At 42.4% G+C, this 21,996-nt stretch overlaps 1 protein-coding gene across 2 annotated transcripts in view; it reads left to right on the plus strand.

Moving 5' to 3' along the window:
* The window catches only part of PLCB1 (phospholipase C beta 1), a 637,760-nt gene extending 625,812 nt beyond the window's left edge, over positions 1-11,948 (plus strand). Inside the window, exon 32 of one of the 2 annotated variants that reach the window (XM_024192884.3) lies at positions 8,588-11,948. In XM_024192884.3, coding sequence (XP_024048652.1) covers positions 8,588-8,818 — 231 coding nt within the window. In that variant the 3' untranslated portion in view covers positions 8,819-11,948. The remainder of the gene's footprint in view (positions 1-8,587) is intronic. The other variant, XM_024192885.2, reaches the window with a different exon arrangement.
* Positions 11,949-21,996: the final 10,048 nt, after the last annotated feature.

Consider the following 21,996-nt stretch of genomic DNA (forward strand, 5'->3'; position numbering starts at 1 on the left):
CATTTCACCAGCACTGCGTTTCACCTGGGTCTAATTATCTCTGCACATAGACAGCTAGGAACTGCTCTTGATCAGGGACCATGTACAGTACTTATGAACATGAGTGTAAGGGCTAAAGTCATTCCCTAGTTCAGTGCCATGTCCCAAGGAGGAGAGTTTTGCCCTCGTGAATTCTTTGCATCCTTTCCATGGGGCCCTGTGTTTTCCCCTCCCCCCAGTGAGCTCTTTGAGCTCTGCAGAGGCACAAGGGTCATCTGAGCAGGTCCTCTGCCTCCCCACTGCTGCCAGTCTCAGTTTTCCCACCCCAGCGCCTTGATAACCTGGCTGCTGCTGGAGCTATGTTGTCCAGCTAGTGCCCCAGGACTCTTCTCAGGTTCCACATCACAGAGGGAGGAAATGCATAAATGAATGCTGACTGAATAGGCCTTGAGTGAGCACATAAATCCTGCAGGGTTGTGGGATACGATGCTCGGGTGAGGCCTCATCTGGAGTACTGTGTCCAGTTTTGGGCCCCACACTACAAGAAGGATGTGGAAAAATTGGAAAGAGTCCAGCGGAGGGCAACAAAAATGATTAGGGGGCTGGAGCACATGACTTATGAGGAGAGGCTGAGGGAACTGGGATTGTTTAGTCTCCAGAAGAGAAGAATGAGGGGGGATTTGATAGCTGTTTTCAACTACCTGAGGGGGGGGGTTCCAAAGAGGATGGAGCTCGGCTGTTCTCAGTGGTGGCAGATGACAGAACAAGGAGCAATGGTCTCAAGTTGCAGTGGGGGAGGTCTAGGTTGGATATTAGGAAAAACTTTTTCACTAGGAGGGTGGTGAAGCACTGGAATGTGTTACCTAGGGAGGTGGTGGAGTCTCCTTCTTTGGAGGTTTTTAAGGCCCGGCTTGACAAAGCCCTGGCTGGGATGATTTAGTTGGGAATTGGTCCTGCTTTGAGCAGGGGGTTGGACTAGATGACCTCCTGAGGTCCCTTCCAACCCTGATATTCTATGATTCTATGATTGAGCCCCAAGTTGGTTGAGCTCCACAGACGGTTCTAAGCAGGGTCAAGAAGGAGACCGGGGAAGAGAACAATGCCATGGAGATGACACTTCCTTGCCATGCCAACAGGCTTCTGCTTGGTGGCAGGAATAGCAGGGCCCTTAGTAAGAAACTCTTGCTGTTCCAAAATAGAAAAGAAAAAAAAATTGCTGCCTATAGATCACTTGATCCCTAAGCTCTGCTCCTCAATTTCACTCTCGCTGCTACTGAGCCTCCATCTGCTTCTTACGACTCAGCCTTTAATTCCGTATCCCTCTCGAACGGCTCTCTAATTAAGTAAGGTCTGAAAATGAAAAGCAGCAGAGCAGCAGCACGTTTGCTCTCTGTCCCCTTAATCTGGGAGTCCTGCATGCACCATTTTGGAAGCTAAATTGAGGTTGCGGACACAGTGCGTCTTTGTTGTTTGATGCAGGCATAAAAGCCCCAAATCTGCTACTCAGAATTGTCTTTGGGCACGTAGGTGAAACATTTGCAGGCATGAAAACAAGTATGCGGAGCATTAGCGGGCTCAGAGAAGCGTGGGGGCAAATATAAAGTGGTTTCAGGCACAATAGTTCTGTTACAGACATATGGTTTTCCTGATCCACAGCTTTAACAGCTCCCTGGTGTTGAGGAAACAAACAGTCGTTCCTAGTGGCTTGTGAAAATGGAAACGTGAACTTAAAACACTCAGAAGTCACCACTTGTTTACTATACCCAACTGCTGGTGCAATCACACTTCTATTAATAATCAATATAGTCACTGCTATATCACCTGCATTCAAAATGAATGCCGTTTATCCCACACAATGCGTGGAAGAAATTAATTTAATTGCTTCATTCATCAGTCAACCAAAAGGCAGATGGGAACATTCGGATAGAATTAAATATTATGCGGGATGCTTGCTAGAGCCTACAACTGTTATGGATACAAAACAGTTTTAGACACAAGTTTTCAAAACATTTGCCTTTAAGGCTTGCATTCTCCACGCTTGGCTTCTGCCGGGAAGTGAATTTTTTTCTATGCTCTTTAAAATGAGTTCAAAGAAGCTGGAGGAAAAATCCCATTTAAAATTATAAATAAGGATGGCATGGTATGGTATTGCCACCCTTACTTCTGCGCTGCTGCTGGTGGGGCACTGCCTTCAGAGCTGGGCGCTTGGCCAACAGCCCTCGCTTTCCAGCCCCCCAGCTCTGAAGGCAGCACCAAAGTAAGGTGGCAATACCATGACCCCCTAAAATAACTTTTGTGACCCCTCCGCAACTCCCTTTTGTATCAGGACCACCAATTTGAGAAACCCTGGTCACCCCTGTGAAATTTGTATAGTATACGGTAAAAGCACACAAAAGACCAGATTTCACAGGGGGAGACCAGATTTCACAGTCTGTGATGTGTTTTTCATGTCCGTGAATTTGGTAGGGCCCTAACAATGACCATATGTGTCTATGTATGCAGCTGCCGATTTGTTACCATGTGTTTAGACCAATGCCGAGATTTTCTTAACTATGTTGTGCTTCTGAGAACTAAAGTATTTTATTATGCGATGATCTGATTCCTATAACAAATTACCCCAGCCATTTCCTTCACGCTACCTGAAATGAAAAACAGTTTCACCAGCAAAAGCGGGGGGATAAATTGGATTTCAAGTACTGAGAACTGACAGGAAATCAGTATTCTAAACTCAGTAACAAGATAACTCTGACTGCTGTGTATCTGGTCTTATTCAGCAGGGTGGGAATTCATCTTTTTTTCTTTACCCAATACACTCCATGTGAACTACAGTCCTCCTGGTAACTTGTGCTGGGGGTTTTCATGTGATCATGTTATTTTTGTTCTTGGTGGAAGCAGAAGTTCATTAGATCATGCTGGAAGTATGCAGAGGTCTAGAGAGGTTGGTCAGAATAAGTTTGAAACCACAGTTTCTGCTTCTATGCTTGGTAATTCTGTCTGACCCTAGTCGGCTTTTTTTAGGCCTCCTAGCATGTGTTACATTTTAGTAAGTTTAAAACTAATTTTGGGCATACGTAACATAAAAATTATAAACTATATAAATCACAGCATCTATTTTCTTTCCTTAATGCTTTTTCCTTGCTTTAAGCTGAATGACTCATGTTAGCTTTCACTCCTGTGTTCCCAGGCAGTGCTGCTCAGACCTCTCCCTGCTCCATGACCCTTTTCAAACAGTGGTTTTAACCAAGAACCCTGAAGACTTTTATTTTCCAGCTGAGAGGCAGTTGGGTCCAAGGGATTGAGCTCTAGGCTAGAAATCATGCGCTCATAATTCCTGTGCTGGCATGAACCTGGTGTATGGCCGTGGGAGATCGACGCTGTTGCAATCGATGCAGCGGGTGTTGATTTAGCGAGTCTAGTGAAGACCCGCTAAATCGACGGCAAAGCACTCTCCGGTCGACTCCGATACTCCAGCTCCCCAGAAGAGTAAGGGAAGTCGACCGGAGAGCGTCTCCCGTCAACGCAGCACAGTGAAGACACCGGGGTAAGTCAACCTAAGCTACGTCGACTCCAGCTCTGTTATTCACATGGCACAAGAATAAACAGCTGAAGAAGAGTCAGCTGAAGAATATGAGTTGCATTACTGAAGGGCTATGTATTCTAAGTGTTGCAAGAAATTTCACAACAGAATCCAGATCACCACATGTCCTGTGTCATGTAGTTAGTTTGGGATCCCTCCGTGGCTTGAGAGCAGATGAAGCTGTGGATCTAGACAAGCAATTGAAGTTTTCTGGGTAAATCCCAATGAAGTTTAGAAATTCTTGATAAATAAAAGCCATTAATAAGCAACCTTTTATTACCAAAAATGAATAAAGTACAGGTCAATCTATTTTATTTACCCATATTAGATACTAGAGTTCCTAGAGGAAGGATGAATTAACAGAAGTCCTTTTTTAAAGGCTTATGAAGCAAGAACCCATGGAGCAGATCTGAGAATACTATTGATGATCTATGTTACATCTTGAATCATTCAGAGATGTATGTCAAAATGAGAATTCAGGATCTCCATAATTGACCTAGATGGATAAAAGTCATAGAAATCACACACAGAAACTTTAAACCTGCCCTGCAAAAATTATAGTTTGCATGATTTTTCAGATACCTGGCTCACTGGACAAAATATGATATTAGAGAGACAGTTTCAAGGAGAACAAGTAATTATGCTAGGTGTCCTTTTGATTTATATCTGCAAGAGTAAGACTTCCACGAATATCATAAGATATGATTAGAGATGGGCCAAAATTGGAAATTCTTTTTGGAACCCCTGTGTATTTTACAGGAGTGTAGATCCAAATTCCTCAGATCCAACTCTGCCTCCATTCCAGGTCAGATCCTAAATTGAAAAAGGCCTATTTCCCAGGTTGGTTATAGCCAAAATCCTACAAGTCATTTTCACCAGGTTTTGAGCTAAAATGGCAGAAATCTCACAAGATTTTAGTACCCTTAAGTCCAAAACTCAACCCTAGTCTTAATTTGGGTTTGAACCTACACCAAATGTAATAGAGATCTGAACACCATCACCCTCACTCATAAGTCAGATTGATGCTGTTTAGTTCTAGGAATTATTTTGGTGAAGTTCTATGGCCTGTGTTATATAAGAGGTCAGACTAGATGATCACATCAGTCCCTTCTGGCCTTGGCATCTGGAAATCTAGGAGCAATACAAATAGCAGCTCAGAATGATAAACCTGTCAGGGATGTGACCGTGATTTCCATTTCATTGGTCATGCTTTGGGTGTCTCCCCAATACACTAATCCCATTATCTGCAGTAAGCGGTATCATTGTAGGTATTGTAGGTCCTACAACATGAAATATTTTATTATTTATAGCCAGATTAAGTTGAAAACCTTGCGTTCTGTACATCACATTGCTGTTTATAGAAATGTGTTGATTCCTGTTTCTTAACTAAGGTTACTAATATTGTGATGTGTCCCAGTTCAATAAGCATTGCGTTGGGAAAGTACTTTAATGCATGCTAATAATCTCCATATGTGGAGTTCATCCCTAAGAGTTAAGAGTATCTGTAACAAATATTAACACCTACACCTCTTTGGAGATTCCTATAAAACAAAGATCTTAAGAAATGATTGCTTCATACAGCTTGACACTGATAGTCTTGCCAGCTATTGACTTAATTCTGGGGAGTTTCTACTTGTTATTGGAAAAAATCCTTGAGAAGTTCGTGGCAGGAAAACTCCAGTGGTTTCTGAATTGCCTTGACACCAATCAGTCAGATTTTAGACTTAGATATGGACCAGGCACTGGTTGCATTAGTCAGCGATCTCCTCCTCATAATCATAGAATCGTAGAACTGGAAGGGACCTCTAGAGTTCATCTAGTCCAGTCCCCTACACTCGTGGCAGGACTAAGTATTATCTAGTAGTATCTATTATGGATGAATATAAAGTGTCCATTCTGCTGCTTTTATATCTGCTGGGTTGCCTTTCATAATACTGACCACATGGTTTAGTTGACATACCTGAGACCCCCCCCTAGAAGGACTGGATGAAGGGGTTTTTTGGGCGTGAGAGGGCCCACTGGGTAGTATTGGCTAGCTGCTCTTCTGCTGAAGGGTTCCCTTATGTGGGTAACCACAGGGATTTATTTCATCATATCCACTGTGCAGAAGTATGAGGCTTAATGAGGAGACGTGGACTGTGATAACATGCCCAGCTCTGCAGCTTTGTTGCTTTGATCTTGGTAGCTAAAGTTGAACAAATGATCCAGAGGTTGTCTGAGACTGTGAACTGAATGAAGGCTAGATATAGAGAAGAGAAAGGGAATGGTGGTAGGCTGGAGGAAGCAACCAATAGAATTGATAAACCAGGTAAAGTGATGGCATCTGCCATGTGCAGCACAGGTTTTGTAATTTAGCAGTTTCATGAGATGTTGGTCTGCTTTTGGATAACTAGCTGTGGCTAAGAGCACTTTTGACGCATGGTGAAACGTGACTGTCCTTTTTCTCTAGGATGTGGCCCTGGCTGCAAATATCCCTGCCTTAGGTCTCCTCCAGAGTAGAATATTGTAATGCATTCTGCACCATGCTGTGCATTGAGACCATTCTGAAATGAAAACTAGCACACAATGCAGCATCCCAGTTGTTAAGTAGTGTGTCAGGCAGAGAGCATACCATAATAGTGCTTTGTAATCCTCACTGGCTGCCAGGGGGGTTTCAAAGTGTTAGTCTGTAACTTACTGCTATTATATGTTTCATTAATTTATCTCAGGTAGCGCCCACACTCTTCTAGGTGATCTCAGAGGAAAGTCCCTTAAAGACAGAGAGAGGGTAGGGAGAAGGGACACAAGAAAAAGAAGAGGAGGCATTGCATAAGAGAAGAGTGATCAAAGTGGTAACTGGCCATGGCAAAATAAGACTGATGCAAATACATATTTGAAATCTGGGATACATAATTTACTCCTCAGACTTGTCAGCAGCAGTTAGGGTGACCAGATGTCCTGATTTTATTGGGACTGTCCCGATAATAGGGGCTTTGTCTTCTATATGACCCTATTACCCCCACCTCCATCCCGATTTTTCACATTTGCTGTCTGGTCACCCTAGTGGCGGACAGTAATATGGATTGGGGGTGGGCAAGATGGCTGTCGTCAGGTCAGAGATGAAGGTTACCGTAATCAAAATGGGAGATGAGGACCAGAGCAAGCATTTTAGCAGCAGAGATAGAAAGATGAGGACTGATCTTAGATACTAAAGAGGAAGAAGCTACAAGATTTGGACACTGCTTGTATGTAGGGAGAGGAAGGAGTTAGAGAGATGAATTCAAGCTGGGAAGTGGCAGGTTTGAGTAACAGGGAGGATGATGGTGTTGTCAATAGCAACGAAGAAGTGGGGGAGTGGCCGGGGCCAGAATCTGTGACTTCCAGAAACCTCCATGACATTTCTGCCCAAGCAGCTCCTCGCCTCCAGGCAGCAGGGGGACCCCAGAACTCCCACTCGCCATGGACGACTGGGTTCCCTGCAGCTGCCCAGTCGCGGTGGAGCCCCCCCACAGCAGCCCAGCCGCAGCGGGGAACCCTGTAGCATTTCACTCACAGCGGGGAACCCAGCAGTGTTTCAGCTGCGGTAGGCGGCAGGGTGACTCCAGAGCTCCCAGCTGCTGCAGGAGGCGAGGGGACCTCAGAGCCCCCAGCTGCTGTGGGTGCTGGACCCTCCTGCCTCCCCAGTTTGTCGGGATATTTTTAGTAAAAATCCCAGACAGGTCAGGTGAATTTTTGTTTATTGCCCATGACCCGTCCATGATTTTTACTAAAAATATCCCTGACAAAAACTGAGCCTGACTGTAGTGAAGTGAGTGGTCTTCTTGAAGCCAGTGGGACTAAGGGAGGCAGTGTGGCCTAGTGGACAGAGCATTGTACTGGGACTCAGGCTTCTATTGCCGGCTCTACTGCTGGTGACCTTGAGCATGCCAGTCTAAAGAGACTTAGGCACCTAAAAACCGGTTTTCCGCCTCCCTTATAACCTTTAGCCTAGCGGTTAGCTCACTCACCTAGGATGTGAAATACCCTGGTTCACTTCCCCCTCTGCCTGATTAGAGGGAGGGATTTGAATAGGGAATGGCTGAACCCCTGCAAGGTGGGACATTCTGACGTGGCTCAGTCTCTCCTGTCGAAGCCATTCCATTTTGGATAAATAATGAAATATGCCTTGGGCCTGAGAGAGATTGAGAATGCCTCTGTAGTCCATTGGTTGGGGCATCTCTTGTTCACCCCACAGAGGGAGCAGTGGAACAGGGGTCTCCCATACCCCAGGTGAGAGCCCTAATCACTGGGCTAAAGGTTATACGGGAGGCCTTCTCCTCCCCTCAGCTGTTTTGTATGGAGTTAGGCAGGCACTGCCTTTCTTGCAAGGAAGAATTCCAGGCAAGGTTTCCCAGCCATGGATCACAAGGGGAGCTAGGCACTGACCTATGTGAGAGGAGCAGGAATTAGGACACACCCCTCTCGCCGGCCTCTCACATTGGTTAGCTTAGGCGCCTACTGTGCTAGCACCTATCTCTTTCCCCATGCATTGTATAGGGAGCCCCGGCACCTAAACCAGTGATTTTTCAAGGTGCCTTTTCTGGATCTGAGCTTTAATTTCTTTGTGCTTCAGTTTCCCCGTCTGTAAAATGCGGGTAGTGATCCTGACCTCCTGTGTAAAGCGCTTTGAGATCTATTGATGAGCAGTGCTATATCAGAGCTAGGTATTATTATTATTTATTACTCACAGAAGTAAAATTAAGCACATGTATGTTTGCAGGATTTGGGTGCCTATGAGTGTCGCAACAAAATTTTAAAAATGTAAAAATGGTTGCATTTGCCTTCAGCTTTGCAGTGGATGCATGATAATTAATAGGTGTATGATAATTATTAAGTGTATCGTAGGTATAGCCCTAAAGCTACAAACTGAAAATTAGCCCCAAATCATGTAAAAATAACAAATGGAGGTGAGTTTGTAAGTTTTCCTCCTCCTGCTTGTAGTGTCCCCATGCTGTAGGTTGTTGTTCCCATCAGAAATGATTTAAGACCGTTTTTGTTTTGTTTTTGTTCCAGTTACAAGGTGAACTTGATCAGGAATATCAAGACAAATTCAAAAGGCTCCCTCTGGAAATTCTGGAGTTTGTACAGGATGCCATGAAAGGGAAAATCAGTGAAGATGGAGACCACAGTTCTGCCACTTCCTCCCTGACATCTGAAAGTGGAAAACTGAACCATAAACCTCTGCAAAATGAAGAGGAAACAGAAGAAAATAATCCAGATAAAGTGTTTGATACTCCTTTTTAACTACCCATGCCAGCCCACAAGCAACAGCTATTGTGCCAGGGCATGCCACTCCCATGCTGCCCATTCTCTGTTTTCCTGTTGTGAGCTGCCATAGAACAGCTTCTGAATGCGAGAGGCATCTGTATTGAAGTGCACATTTTAAAAAGAAACATTTTATAAAGATATTGTGCAAAGGTCTTCATTCTCATTCTTCGGTTTTTTTATTATACTAAAGCTTAGTGCAGTGAAAGTAGGGAATTAATGTGTTAATACTCCCCCACCCCAATATACAATGTGTAATTTTCAGGCCATATGCACTTTTAAGATAGTTTAATGAAGACCAGAGTATTGTACACAGACAAATGTGCACCGATTTCCTTTTAAAGTGCCAGTGCAAAGCGTCCCAAACTAATACTGATCTTATGGAATTGTATGACAATACTTAATCATTTTTGTTTCCTACTTTCTAACTGCACCTTGACAGCTGTGTCATCATGTTACATTTGCACTGAAACATTTGATCCTTTTTAGCTTTGCAAGCACTGGTGGCTTGCTGTCTTGATATTATGTTTATCATGTGGAGAGAAATATATTTGCTGCTGAAAAAAAATCTTCGTTGGAACTGTGGTGATTAGAGTAAGTTTAAAACCAAGAGTTGGACTTAGTCTGTGTAGAGAAAGAGTGTGTGTGTATGTTGTACATTTGTGTGAGTGCATATATGTTTGAGCATATACATATATATGCACACACACACATACATCCATATACGCACACAGCATATATGTATTTGCAGTCGGTCTGCTCTCGTGGCAAAATGAAAAGTTTCAGGGATACGTGAATAGAAAACCTTTATAGGTTGTAACCTCTGGGTTATAGTGATATTAAACAAACATTAAATCATAAGATTCATTTTGTGTTGTTGGTGTTGTAAATTGAAGTACATTTAGCAAATAAATTTGATATATATTTTGCAGACTTGAAAGTATTGATTTTAAGTATCATATTTTAAGCTTACTGAATTTGATAGGGTTATAAAAAATGTTTAAAACTACAGGATTTGAACATTTAGGAACATCTTCCATCATTTTTAATTCTGCAGTTCAGTTTTACTAATGTCTGAAGTTTAAAAGCAGATTTAAAAACCCCACCCCTGTTATTTCAAATATCTATTAATCCATATATGCATACTTTAACATAAGAACAATCCAAGTTTATGTACTGTATGATATGCATGAGAGAAATAAACTGCATATTTTCAGAAATCTATATAAAAATAATTAGTAAGACTTTCTGAAAATCAGGATATTTGAAAAGGGAAAGAAAAATATTATTCTTTGGCATCTCTATGAAAGAGGATATGGGTATGATCATATATATGGCCTGATTCTCATGTACACTAAGGCCACTTTATACTGCTTCCATCATGTAGAGGAGTTTTAAAGTGAGAATAAATATCATTTATTTGTACTTTAAGGCCCCTTTATAGTACCAGAGCAGTGGGTAATGAGAAACAAGCTCATATTTAGGCCACAGTCCTGCAAGCACTCACATGAGTAACTTTATACACATGAATAATCCTATTGGATTCAATGAAACTACTATGTGGATAATAATGCTCGCATACATGTTTGCAGGATTTGGGCCTTAATTTGTATTTTTAAATAAATAAATTTAAATGGTCTAATAGTAGCATAGCAAAGCATTTTAATAAAGAATAGCAATTAAGTTACTTTACTTGCTTTCCCTCAGGATTTTAGTATTTTAAGTAACTTATTTTATTTAAATTTAAGCAATAAATACCGATCAAGCTTAAGTTTTGAGTTAAATACTATATGTGTATATATATTATAAGTTCAAATCTTAGAAAACAAACAGTATTTTGATGTTTCTTTTTTAAACTTAGAGCAGGCAAAAAGAAAAATTGCACATTCTTTGGCGATCATATTTTGGATTAAACTATTCTGGTTGATGATTACACTAATTTAATGACCATAGAACTCAACAGTCTGACTTTCAGCTTGATTTTAGAAAAATCAGTCTACTTTTGCACTTTGAAGATTGGCATTAATCATTCGATAAAAACCTAGAATGGTAAATTTCATGCTGCATTTTATAAACTAAAAATTACATAGGTTGTTGAAATTATAGAAAGGATATACGAATAGCAGTGTTCACAACAATACTGAAGACTATTGCATTATAGTAATCATTGCCTTAGGGTAAAAATCATGACTCCACTGAAGTTTATGGTAAAACTTCCAGGGACTTCAGGGTAGCCAGGAATTCACCATTAGTCTTCAAATAGACTTGGGCAAATACAAATTAGCCTTTTATTTATATTTTAAAAAGTTTATGGCTGGACTAAGTATACTATCAGTTGTAGTCATTTTACAGTATGTTTGTATTTGACCATTTACTGTACTCACATTTTTTATATTTGTACAGTGCTACTTTTTGCAGTTGTAGGGTAGTGTGTAATACTGTACACCTTGCATTGTTCAGATTATTACAGTGATACAGATATCATTTAATATTCATATTACTTGAACTAAATAAGATAACGAAAAAAGGGTTTTTATGATGTGCAAGTCTTGTGCCTTTTATGTATTTGCCTTGTTATGTGTTGAATGTGTGGAAATGCTGTACTGTGGACCTTTCTGTTGTATAGAATAGAACTCTCTATATTAAACTACATTGTGCACTTCAGATATCTTTACACTACTGAGAATAGATTGGTTTGGGCAGTATAAGCAGAATTTTAAAAGTTCTAATGAAATGCCGGACATTTTGGATTTAACATGTTCATAATTATGTTAATTAATGCTCATGTATTAATTATTATTATGTATTCATTAAAAGATAACTAAAGGGACATTGCTTGCCTTTCTTTCAAATCAATGTTGCTCTTGTACATTGTATTAATAGTGTCTGTGACTGATTGGACTTTGGTGATTTGCTTTCAAAAAAATAAGAGAAATATTTCGGTTAACATGTACATATTTTCATTTCTCAATCTGATTGTTTCAGATGCATAATTCACATTTTTGTAAGAATTCTATGCAATTTTGTGGCATGATGTTTCTTCCATTTGTAATTTTATGTGCTTTCATCACAGATCCAAAGGACAAATAAAAATTTTCTTAACACAAAACTGTTGCTATGTCTGTTTATTACTGGCTCAAAGAATTCACTTCCAACTACCAAGCCCTTTGGTGACTAGACGGGTAATGGCATGAGAAGTAGATAATGAATCTTTCCTGCATGTTCTCAGTGCTCTCTTTACAGAGAGGAGAAAAGAAAATTGCACACACCAGAAAAATTATTTGCCAAAGTTCAAAGCACATGAAAGAAACTGGGCTTCGTCATTGCCTCTCTAGAAAGAAAGTTATTATGTTACATGGCAAGCTTTTATAGAACAGTTATTACATGATTCAGTGATTTCTTCTTCAGCTCAAGGTGTGTGTGTTTGTGTGTGTGTTTACTTAAGCTAATTCAAAAAACTGCATGTGCAAGTTAAATGAGACTAGACTCCCTTTCTTCTACCCATAACTGTTTTTCAAATTATGTTAAAATGTATACTTATAAATATATAAGTAGGGGCATTGCCAGCAGATCGAGGGACGTGATCATTCCCCTCTATTCGACATTGGTGAGGCCTCATCTGGAGTACTGTGTCCAGTTTTGGGCCTCACACTACAAGAAGGATGTGGAAAAATTGGAAAGAGTCCAGCGGAGGGCAATAAAAATGATTAGAGGGCTGGAGCACATGACTTACGAGGAGAGGCTGAGGGAACTGGGATTGTTTAGTCTGCAGAAGAGAAGAATGAGGGGGGATTTGATAGCTGCTTTCAACTACCCTAAAGGGGGTTCCAAAGAGGATGGATCTAGACTGTTCTCAGTGATACCTGATGACAGAACAAGGAGTAATGGTCTCAAGTTGCAGTGGGGGAGGTTTAGGCTGGATATTAGGAAAAACTTTTTCACTAGGAGGGTAGTGAAGCACTGGAATGGGTTCCCTAGGGAGGTGGTGGAATCTCCTTCCTTAGAGGTTTTTAAGGTTAGGCTTGACAAAGCCCTGGCTGGGATGATTTAGTTGGGAATTGGTCCTGCTTTGAGCAGGGGGTTGGACTAGATGTCCTCCTGAGGTCCCTTCCAACCCTGATATTCTATGATTCTATGAAATGTTCATTTGCTAAGCCTTGCACTGAGATTTGAGAAGGGAATCCATTAATATGGCATTCATCCTTCCTCTTTGTATTTATCTACCTTTGAATTTACTGTACAAAATAAATCTCTGGGAAATACGATAAAATGGATTTATTTAATTAATTAATTTATTAAAATAGTCTCCCAAGGCAAAAAGGTACAATGCAAAGTAGCAAATGTGTGAGGAAAAGAAGGTTGGGATAGGGGGGCAGATGTAGAATTATGTGAGAAGAGCAAAGAGATGGGGAAAGTAGAGACTGTGGAATTGACTGAAGGGAATCAGAACAAGGCCGGGGGAAGCAGAGGCAGAGAGCCGCAAAGAAGGGAGAGAAATAAATAGAAGATCATGAAAGGAGTAAGTGATGGGCTGGGAGGGGGGGGCGAGTGAGTGATGTGGCAGGAAAGCAAATGGTGCCCAGAATGAAAAAATTCAAGGAGGAAGAGATCATAAAGTAAGCTGTGTTTGACAAAGGCAGTGTCTAGAGGGTGAGGAGAGATCACTAACAGAAGTGAGATGCTGAGTGGGTAGGCACAAGGAGGTGCTAAAGCATTGCCTGAAGATGGAGCAAATAGTCTAGAGGAAGGGAGGCAGGAAGGGGGAAAGTGGCAGGTGGGAATAAAGGTGAGTGAGAAGCCAGATGGATAGGCATGAAACTATGAGAGAGAATTTCAGGCGGACAGGATGGATGATAGATGGGACATGGGTTTAGAGAAATAGTAAAGGATTAGCTGGGAGGTGTTATCTCAGCCTGGGAATAAAGGTCAAAGGAGTATAGGTCTGGAAAAGGGTGATGGTGTTGAAGAAGAAGGAGGGGAAGAAGTAAATAAAGAGGAAGGCACAAGTAATGGCCACAGATCACTGTGGGAAAAGTCAAAGAAGCCATGGGAGAGCAGAAAAACTAACATTCTGTTCCCCTGGGGTCCAGTGATGTAGAATTCTCATGGGTAGAGCCCTCCCAAATTCACAGCCATGAAAAACGTGTCACGGACCATGAAATCTGGTCTTTTGTGTGCTTTTACCCTATACTATATAGATTTAATGGGGGACACTAGGGTTTCTCAAATTGGGGGTCCTGACTCAAAAGGGAGTTGCAGGGGGGGGGTCACAAGGTTATTGGGGGGTTGTGGTATTACCACCCTTACTTCTGTGCTGATTCACAGGATTCTGAGCGAGGGGCAGTTGATTGCTCCTTGGACTGTACCCTAAGGCTTTCTTCTTTTCCCCCCTTTGGAAGCAATTTACTCTGCTTACATTAGGGAGCGTTAGGGAGATAAATACTTACCTGCTGGAAGAGAAGGAGATGCAGCCAGCAGCAGCCACTTGTAAAAATGGCCACTTTAGGGCTGCAGCTACTTGTCTCTGCAAAATTTAAAGGGCCAGCCCTCAGAAAGTCATTTTTTTGGGGGAAAAATTCCTATAACAAAACCAGCCTACAGTAGGAAGCATTAGTAAGAGACAGGTAATTATCAAAGAAGTGCACCTGGGCAATGTCTGTTTCTGTGCTGTTGTCACTATATAGGGTGACCAGACAGCAAATGTGAAAAATCAGGATGGGGGTGGGGGGTAATAGGAGCCTATATAAGAAAAAGACCCAAAACTCGGGACTGTCCCTATAAAATCGGGACATCTGGTCACCCTATCACTATACCATATCCCCCATGTTTGGTAGTTATTCTAGGACCTAGCTGGGCATCTCTTTCGTCTTCTGGAACCAATTCATAGATCATAAAAGATTTCAGGGATCTTGGAAGAGAGCTGAAGAAAAATAAAGTCCATGTGATCTTCTTGGAGATCCTACCAGTGCCACAAGAGAAAAGAAAAATCATAAAATTGAGTTGAAAAATTGGCTGCGTGATTGTGACACTGAAGGTTTTGTTGAATATTGGGCCATGTTTCAATGGGAGAAGACATTGAACAAACAGGATTGTCTGCATCTCACGGTGGGTGCTCTTCTCTGTTGGAGACTAGCTGTAGCAGCTGGGAGGGTGTTAAGAAGGCAAGTGTGGCACAAACTATGCATGTTGTGAACAAATTGAACTGATGTGGCACAGAATACGAAAAGAAGAAATTGTAATTGCTTGTATACCAATGTTAGGAGGCTGGGTAACACCTACAAGAAGAACTGGAAGCTGATTGTTGAGAAGAAATTTGATACACGTATTACTGAAACCTTGTGGGTGATTCACAAGATTGGAATGTTCAGGTATAACCTATTAAGGAAGGACAACGTGGGTAAAAGAGGTAGTGGGCAGCATTCTATAGCAAAGACATAATTGCCTTTTTTAGAGTTATTGAGAACTTGAGACTCACAGGAACCTGAATGCATATGGCTCCCAAGCTCAGGAGGTAGTAGAGGTATGGGTCTGTTGGAGATAATCAAACCAGAGAAGAGGATTAATTACTCCTTAAGCACTTATCTTTAAAATGTGGATAGAAAAATTGTACTGTTGGGGGCTTCAATTTGGGAACTAGACATTGGAAGTCACATGCTGCCGGTGTTAAAACATCACTAGCATTATAGATGATTTTCTAACAAAAAGGCTTGCACTCAACATGAGGTAACTCTATTTTGGGTTTTTATTATAGACAGAGAAAGCTGTATTAATCACTGGACTAAGACTTGGTGGCTGTGTATGCACCTCTGATCCTGACCTGATTATTCTGATTATGGGCAAACAAAGGACAGTCCCAACCAGTTATATGTATATATATATATATGATGATTCAAAAGAGCTGATTTCCTAAAAGTGAGAAAAATTATGAGAAAAATTGAAAGGAAAAATTTAGACAGCAATATATGACTAAATAGTGAGAGCTCTTTAGGACATGTTTGTTAGATGGCCAAAATAAATCACTAGTCCCCAATCAAAAAGAAATTAATCTTAGCTAAAGCACCTACTAGTTCAGTGTTGAAGTGAAGGCAGCAAGTAAAATAAATGGGGGAAAGGGAAATAGCAATCAATATAAAACTCGAAGTTACAAAGTGTAGAAAAATGATAAGGGACTCTAAAGACATCAGAGTAAAAAAATCCATAGCTGGGCGGGCCAGTGACAATAAGGAGTCTAAGTATATTAGTGTGATGGGGTGGACTAGGTCCGGAGGTCCCCTGCTGGAGGCCTCACGGCTCTGTCTCACCCCGCCCCAGAGGAGCAGATGAAAAGTCCTCCAAGCAGCCTAGAGTGGCTGCAGGGGAAGCAACCAATCAGAGGGGCTGATGGTGTGGCCAATCAGGGGCCAGAAAGGCCATATAAAAATAAGCAGCAGAGGCAGAGCAGTCAGTTGTTGCCTGGAGCTAGAAAAGAGAGGAGTGGGTTCCTGGCTGGCTGGAAGAGCAGCAGGACCATGGACAGCTCAGTGTGGGCAGGACTGAGCCCAGGGAGGGCTGCTGAAGACCAGGGGAGCTAAGAAGGAACTCCTGCTTGGCTGTGGGGATCAAGCAAGGACTGACCTCGTAACCTAGCCAGACCAAGTAAGGGTACTGCGATGGACCCTCTTGGGTTGTTCTAGAGGGCAGTGTTTCCTGGGAGGAAGCCTTGGTGGAAGGTAAAGACTATATACCCTGGAAGGAGCTTCTGTTCTGTTCCAGCTACAGTATACGTGACTTGGCCGGATGGCTGAGTCACTGAAGAAACCAGCGGCCAGGAGGGCTGCTCGTGAGAGGTGGGTGCCAACCCTGTTATGCTTAGGAGCAAAAGAAATCCTAGCAATAGTATAGACCCATTACTAGCTGGAGATGATAAAATTATACTAATGATGCAGAAAAGGGAGAAATGTTCAATCAATATTTCCATTCTGTATTTGGAAATAAGCAGGGTGATGTAAACATTTTGAAATTGGCAGGCCCAGATAACTTGCCCCCAAGAGTCCTGAAAGAGCTGCATGAGAAGATTTCTAGCCCACTGATTTTTTTGTAATAAATCTTGGAATGCCATGGAAATTACAGAAGGCAGGAAGAGTGCTAATCTTGTGCCAATCTTCAAAAAGGGCACGTGTGATGACCAGGGTAACTACAGACCAGTTAGTCTGACATGAATCCTGAGCAAAATAACTGAAACGCCGATATGGGACTCAATGAATTAATAAAAACATAAAGGATAGGAATATTGAAAATATGGATGATCAAATGTGATTTTCCTTTTTTGAGATTTACAAGATTGGGTGACAAATGTGTGGTGAATGTGGGAAGTCTTAGTTCATAAAAATATTACGATCTGTATAACTCTGTAGCTATTGACTTTGTATTGGTATCCTTTCATGGGGCTGTGGAGGAGTCTCAATGTTCTACATGGGACAAGGTAGGTGTTTGAGACATAGAGCCACTAGGCCTGACTGGACTTAGTGGATCATGACCACTTGAGGGGAGCAGAGAAGAATCCTATTTCCCCTCCTATCCCTACCGCAGGGAGTCAAGATCACCATACAACCTGTGGTGAGAAGTATCTCTGTCATCAAGCCATAGCCTGTCAGGCCCATTGCCATAGATCAGAACTACAGACAGAGCACCCAGGCTAAGAAGGCTCTCATCTTCCAGGATGCCTAGGAGGCCTGGCTATAAACTATTGAATGGTCTTGGAGGCTGTCAATGATTTGCATAAGAGCATGTGACCTCAATGGGATGCTTCTTTTGGGCCTGGTGCTGTTGACTACTCAAGCCTGCTTCCCTGTCCTGTGGGGAAGGGCCAGACCTGCTCTTTCTCGGAAGAGACATTTACAGATAGGAAAAGCTGCATTTACTGTTTGACAAATACAAGTCCTGCTTTTCTTCTAATACTCTACACCATGGTACAAAATACCCCCCTTGTCCTTAAGTAGTGTAGGTTTGTTTGTTGTTTTTTTTGTCCTTGAAATTCTTCCTCCCTGTGGTTGTTAGATAGCACTGCCATTGGTAAAAGAATGTATTAGAGCCCCCTACAGTCATTCTTCTGTGTGGCATGGAGGGGAACAAACATACAGAAATCTGTAGAAACTGGCAGTGGGGGATATGTGGAGTAGAACAACAGATACTATTATGACTGGGTGATCGGAGCTAGTGATCAGAGTCAAGAGCTGAGCCAGGGGTTGGAGTCAGAGGCAAGGGGCAGGGATCAAGAACCCGACAGGAAAGCAGGAACCAGGTGCTAGTCATGGAAGCAGGGATAAGGAGTTAGTTGAGAAAGCAGGGCCTGATGGAAAAGCCAGACAAGAATTCACCCAATTACACAGACCCCTTCCTGTGCCTCCATAAATATCCCAGCCAGCCCAGTCGGTGGGGCTGGGTGCTTCTGCCAAGCAGGAGAACTATGGGCAGTGCCTCAGGTGGGCCTAGGGTTCCATTAACCACTTCACCCAGTAGTTACTAGTAAGCTACTGGATAGTGGCTGGGAGGCAAAGGTTGCCTGGAGACTGACAAACCTCAGTTCAAGACCCCTGGATCCTCAGATACAATGAATGGGTTTTTTTCCCTACAAACCCACCCTCCCCTCCTTGCATAGCCAGCTCTTCTCCCTTCCCCACTACCTTCCCAGAACCTCTCTGTGGGAACGGGGAGGGGAGAGGAGGGGGGATGGACCACTCAAAGAAACAGAGTGGTGGAGCCACAGAAGAATCACTCTGATTGGCATGGCCATTTTCCCTACACCAGCCAAATGGGTGTGAAAGAAGGGAATATTAGTCAATGCTACTTAAAGCAGTGTGACCTCCTCCTCCATACTCTGCATCAACCAATATGGCTTGCAAAGCCCAGATGTGCCATGACACATCTGCCCTATGTTGCCAATGCAATGGAGAGGTTGAAAGGAGTGCAGATGGCTGAGATGCCATGCAGGTTCAGAGGTAGTTTCATTCCCCTGGGTTTTTACAAAGGGGGCTGTTGGGGTCCCATGCTTTTCTTTCTCAGAAAGAAAGCTGCAGAGGCCAAATGTGGCAGCCAAATCATTCTCTGAATTATTTTGAGGCTTAAATTGTTGTCTAGAGAAAAACAGATTGGGCTGCAGGGAGACTCAAGGAAATAATTGCATGAAGGTGTCTTGTGATCCATTTATAAACCAAGAGAAATACTGTAATGACAGAAGGCCAACATGGAATTCTGTGTGAGATAAGAGGCCCAAGTCTTAGGTTAATCATGGCTAAGATAACCAATTTTGGGTATGTAGTGTTAAGAGGTAAAGGCTTCTCATATCAGTATAGTGAACTTGGTTCTCTGTTGCTGAGCATGATGTGTGCAAATAGTTAAAGAACTGGTGTTGCACAGATAGTTATTTCTCTCTGCCGCAAGGTGAAATATATTTCTTGCGTTTGTAACCTTGCTGTGTTCAAGGTTACCTTTCTTACTCTGTGGCTGGTGATAAACTGGGGGAACTTAACTCTCCGTTATATGAACTAGATGGCAAGAGAATTACTTTTCATACCTTCATGCGTCAATTTTCTACATCCACGTATCTGTGGGAGGGAGTAGAGACCGATTCCTACCCTGTCCCTGGACACTTTTTTGTGCCTTGGCTTCTCTGTAGTGAGTCAGTCAAGCTTTAGCCTCTCAAATCACTGAGATCTGCTAGTATTTTATAATAGCCTCACCTCTCCAAGGTAATTTCCGAAACTGAGACAATGAGGAAGAATCAGGTACCACCGCCAGACCTGTGCACTATCAGAACGTTGGCCATCTAGCAGATCTGGCACTTAGAACTCCAGAGGAAGGAGGGACTGTTAATAGGAAAGGCATTTCCCTCCAGCTCCTAACTCCAAATATGGTGATCACTTTAACGTTGTGTATGTGTCAAGTATCTCCAGGGGTTAGCATGGACTTTCAGATTGCATTTACACCTGGGCAAGTAATTGTCCTCCTTTACTTTCTTCATTAGTTTGCTTTGACAGTATTCAATTAAAATGAGAGCCATGACTGTTTCTAGACCTGGGTGGCTATTTATTCCAGGTATTCACTTTGGGCTAAATTCACCACTGGTGTAAGCGGGTACAATGCCACTGATGTCAATGGCATTGTATCCTTTTGCGCCAGCATGGACAATAACCCGGTGGTATGGACCATCATACACTAATTGGTTTTATACTTAACTCTAGGTCACTCTGATTCATGCCTCCTGCTGATATTCCTTTTTTTATATTACAGAGTCCTGGAACTTGGAAGAAACATCCAGGTATCTCCTTGATAACAATAAAATTGCTTCTCCAACCCTCCCCCTCCCTGCCCCCCTAGGAAATCCAATTTAGAGCTGTGTCGCACTCTCTGTACTGGAGTCATTTTATGAACAGCAATGTTCTGTCTATTTTCTTAGTTCAAAAAATCAAAACTGAAGTCTCTCAAATTCCCAGTCCATTATTCTGATGGCAAGTCAGGGAGTTTAATAACTTTGAGGTATCAAAATAACGGAATTTCTTTTTTAGCTGACTTACTATGAAAACATTGCTTAGGCCCCAATCCTGTGTTTAAATGCAGCATGTTGTCAGACAGCCATGCACACCTATGGAGCACCGCTGACGTCAACAGGGCTCTGCGTGGGCTCACACTGATCCCAATGCAGGACCAGGGTTAAGAGCCTTTATTCTGATACCCTGATTGGGTTGAATCTTACTCTCCAATTGGTCCAATTGATGTCAGTGGGATTAGTGAGACTGAAGTGCTATTGAACAAGTAATTGTATCAGAATCTAGCCCTCCGATATTAGTACACTTACACATTTTCTGCTTGTTCTGTCCATTATTTACTGACACTAGGTATTACAGCAAATGTGTACTGGTTTGAGTGTGCAAATTCGCTGTTAATATATACTTGTATTTGCATCCAATACACATGTAAATAATTAGGACATATTTTTAGATGCCATTAGGAGACTCTGCTAAATTTTGCTTACCAAGGGCAGGTTTCAAACCTTCTCCTGGGACACTTTCATTTTTAAAAGCTCTTCATTTCATTGGCACTAGCTTCCCCTGTTGCTGGCAGGTTCATCAGAAGCCAATGCAATGGGGATGGAGATTAAATTACTCTTACCACCAAAGGCCATGCCCTCAAAAAAAAGTCTACTGGCAGGACTAGGTGCAGAGACCATGGCTGTAGTATACTCATGCTTTGGAGAATGAGACTACTTTATTCTCTGCTATTTAAATTGATTTGTAAGTGTGCATCCTTCATCCTAAAGCATGTGGTGAAAACTCCACTAGGAGTTAGTTCCATTTATACATGAAATTAACTTTAGAAGTAGCTTGTTCTCTGCCTACAGTGACTTGAGATTTACCAGGTTTCTCTGGCTACAGTTTCATAGATTCATAGATTCTAGGACTGGAAGGGACCTCGAGAGGTCATCGAGTCCAGTCCCCTGCCAGTTGAAATACCCAGCTGTTTTTTGCAAAATATGTATGGCTGTTGTCTCAGAAGGTGAACATTTCTCAGAGCTACTAGTCTGGAGGCTTGGGTTTTCTGAAAAGCAGAGCTCTAAAACGTAACATAGGCTGGTCTAGGCAACTGAGCTGAATGCCTCTGTCCCCTGTCGCTCCTTTACAATATTGATAACATTTCTACAACGTGTATTTCTTTTTGGACAGAGATCACTTGTGTCAAATTCAGCATGGTCGCTGACACTAGACTAGCCCCTAGAGGCCCCACCGAAGATCAAGGCCCCATTGTGCTAGGCACTGTACCAAGACATAGTAAGAAACACTTCCTTCCCCAAAGATTTCAGTCTAAAGAGGTTTTATCCCCATTTCTCAGCTGAGGTACAGAGAATTAAATGGCTTACCCAAAGTCACACAGGCAATGGATGGCAGAGCTGGGCCCTGAACCCAAACTCTTCAGTCCAGTGCTTTAACCACAGGACCCTCTCTTCTAGTCAGCATGAAGCCAGGTCTAGACTGCAGTCACTGAAGCTTGAGTAGACATTCCTGAGCTAGCGTGGGTCCAGGCACAGTGACCCTGGAGCAGCGGAGGCTAGCCCTGTGAGTAATTACCCAGGGTTCCAGGTGGGTTTGTACCACCTGCACTGATTCACACTGCTGTGGTTTCAC

Source organism: Terrapene carolina, unplaced genomic scaffold, assembly GCF_002925995.2.
Source record: "Terrapene carolina triunguis isolate 2854851 unplaced genomic scaffold, T_m_triunguis-2.0 Scaffold132, whole genome shotgun sequence".
In the NCBI taxonomy this organism is placed as follows: domain Eukaryota; kingdom Metazoa; phylum Chordata; order Testudines; family Emydidae; genus Terrapene; species Terrapene triunguis.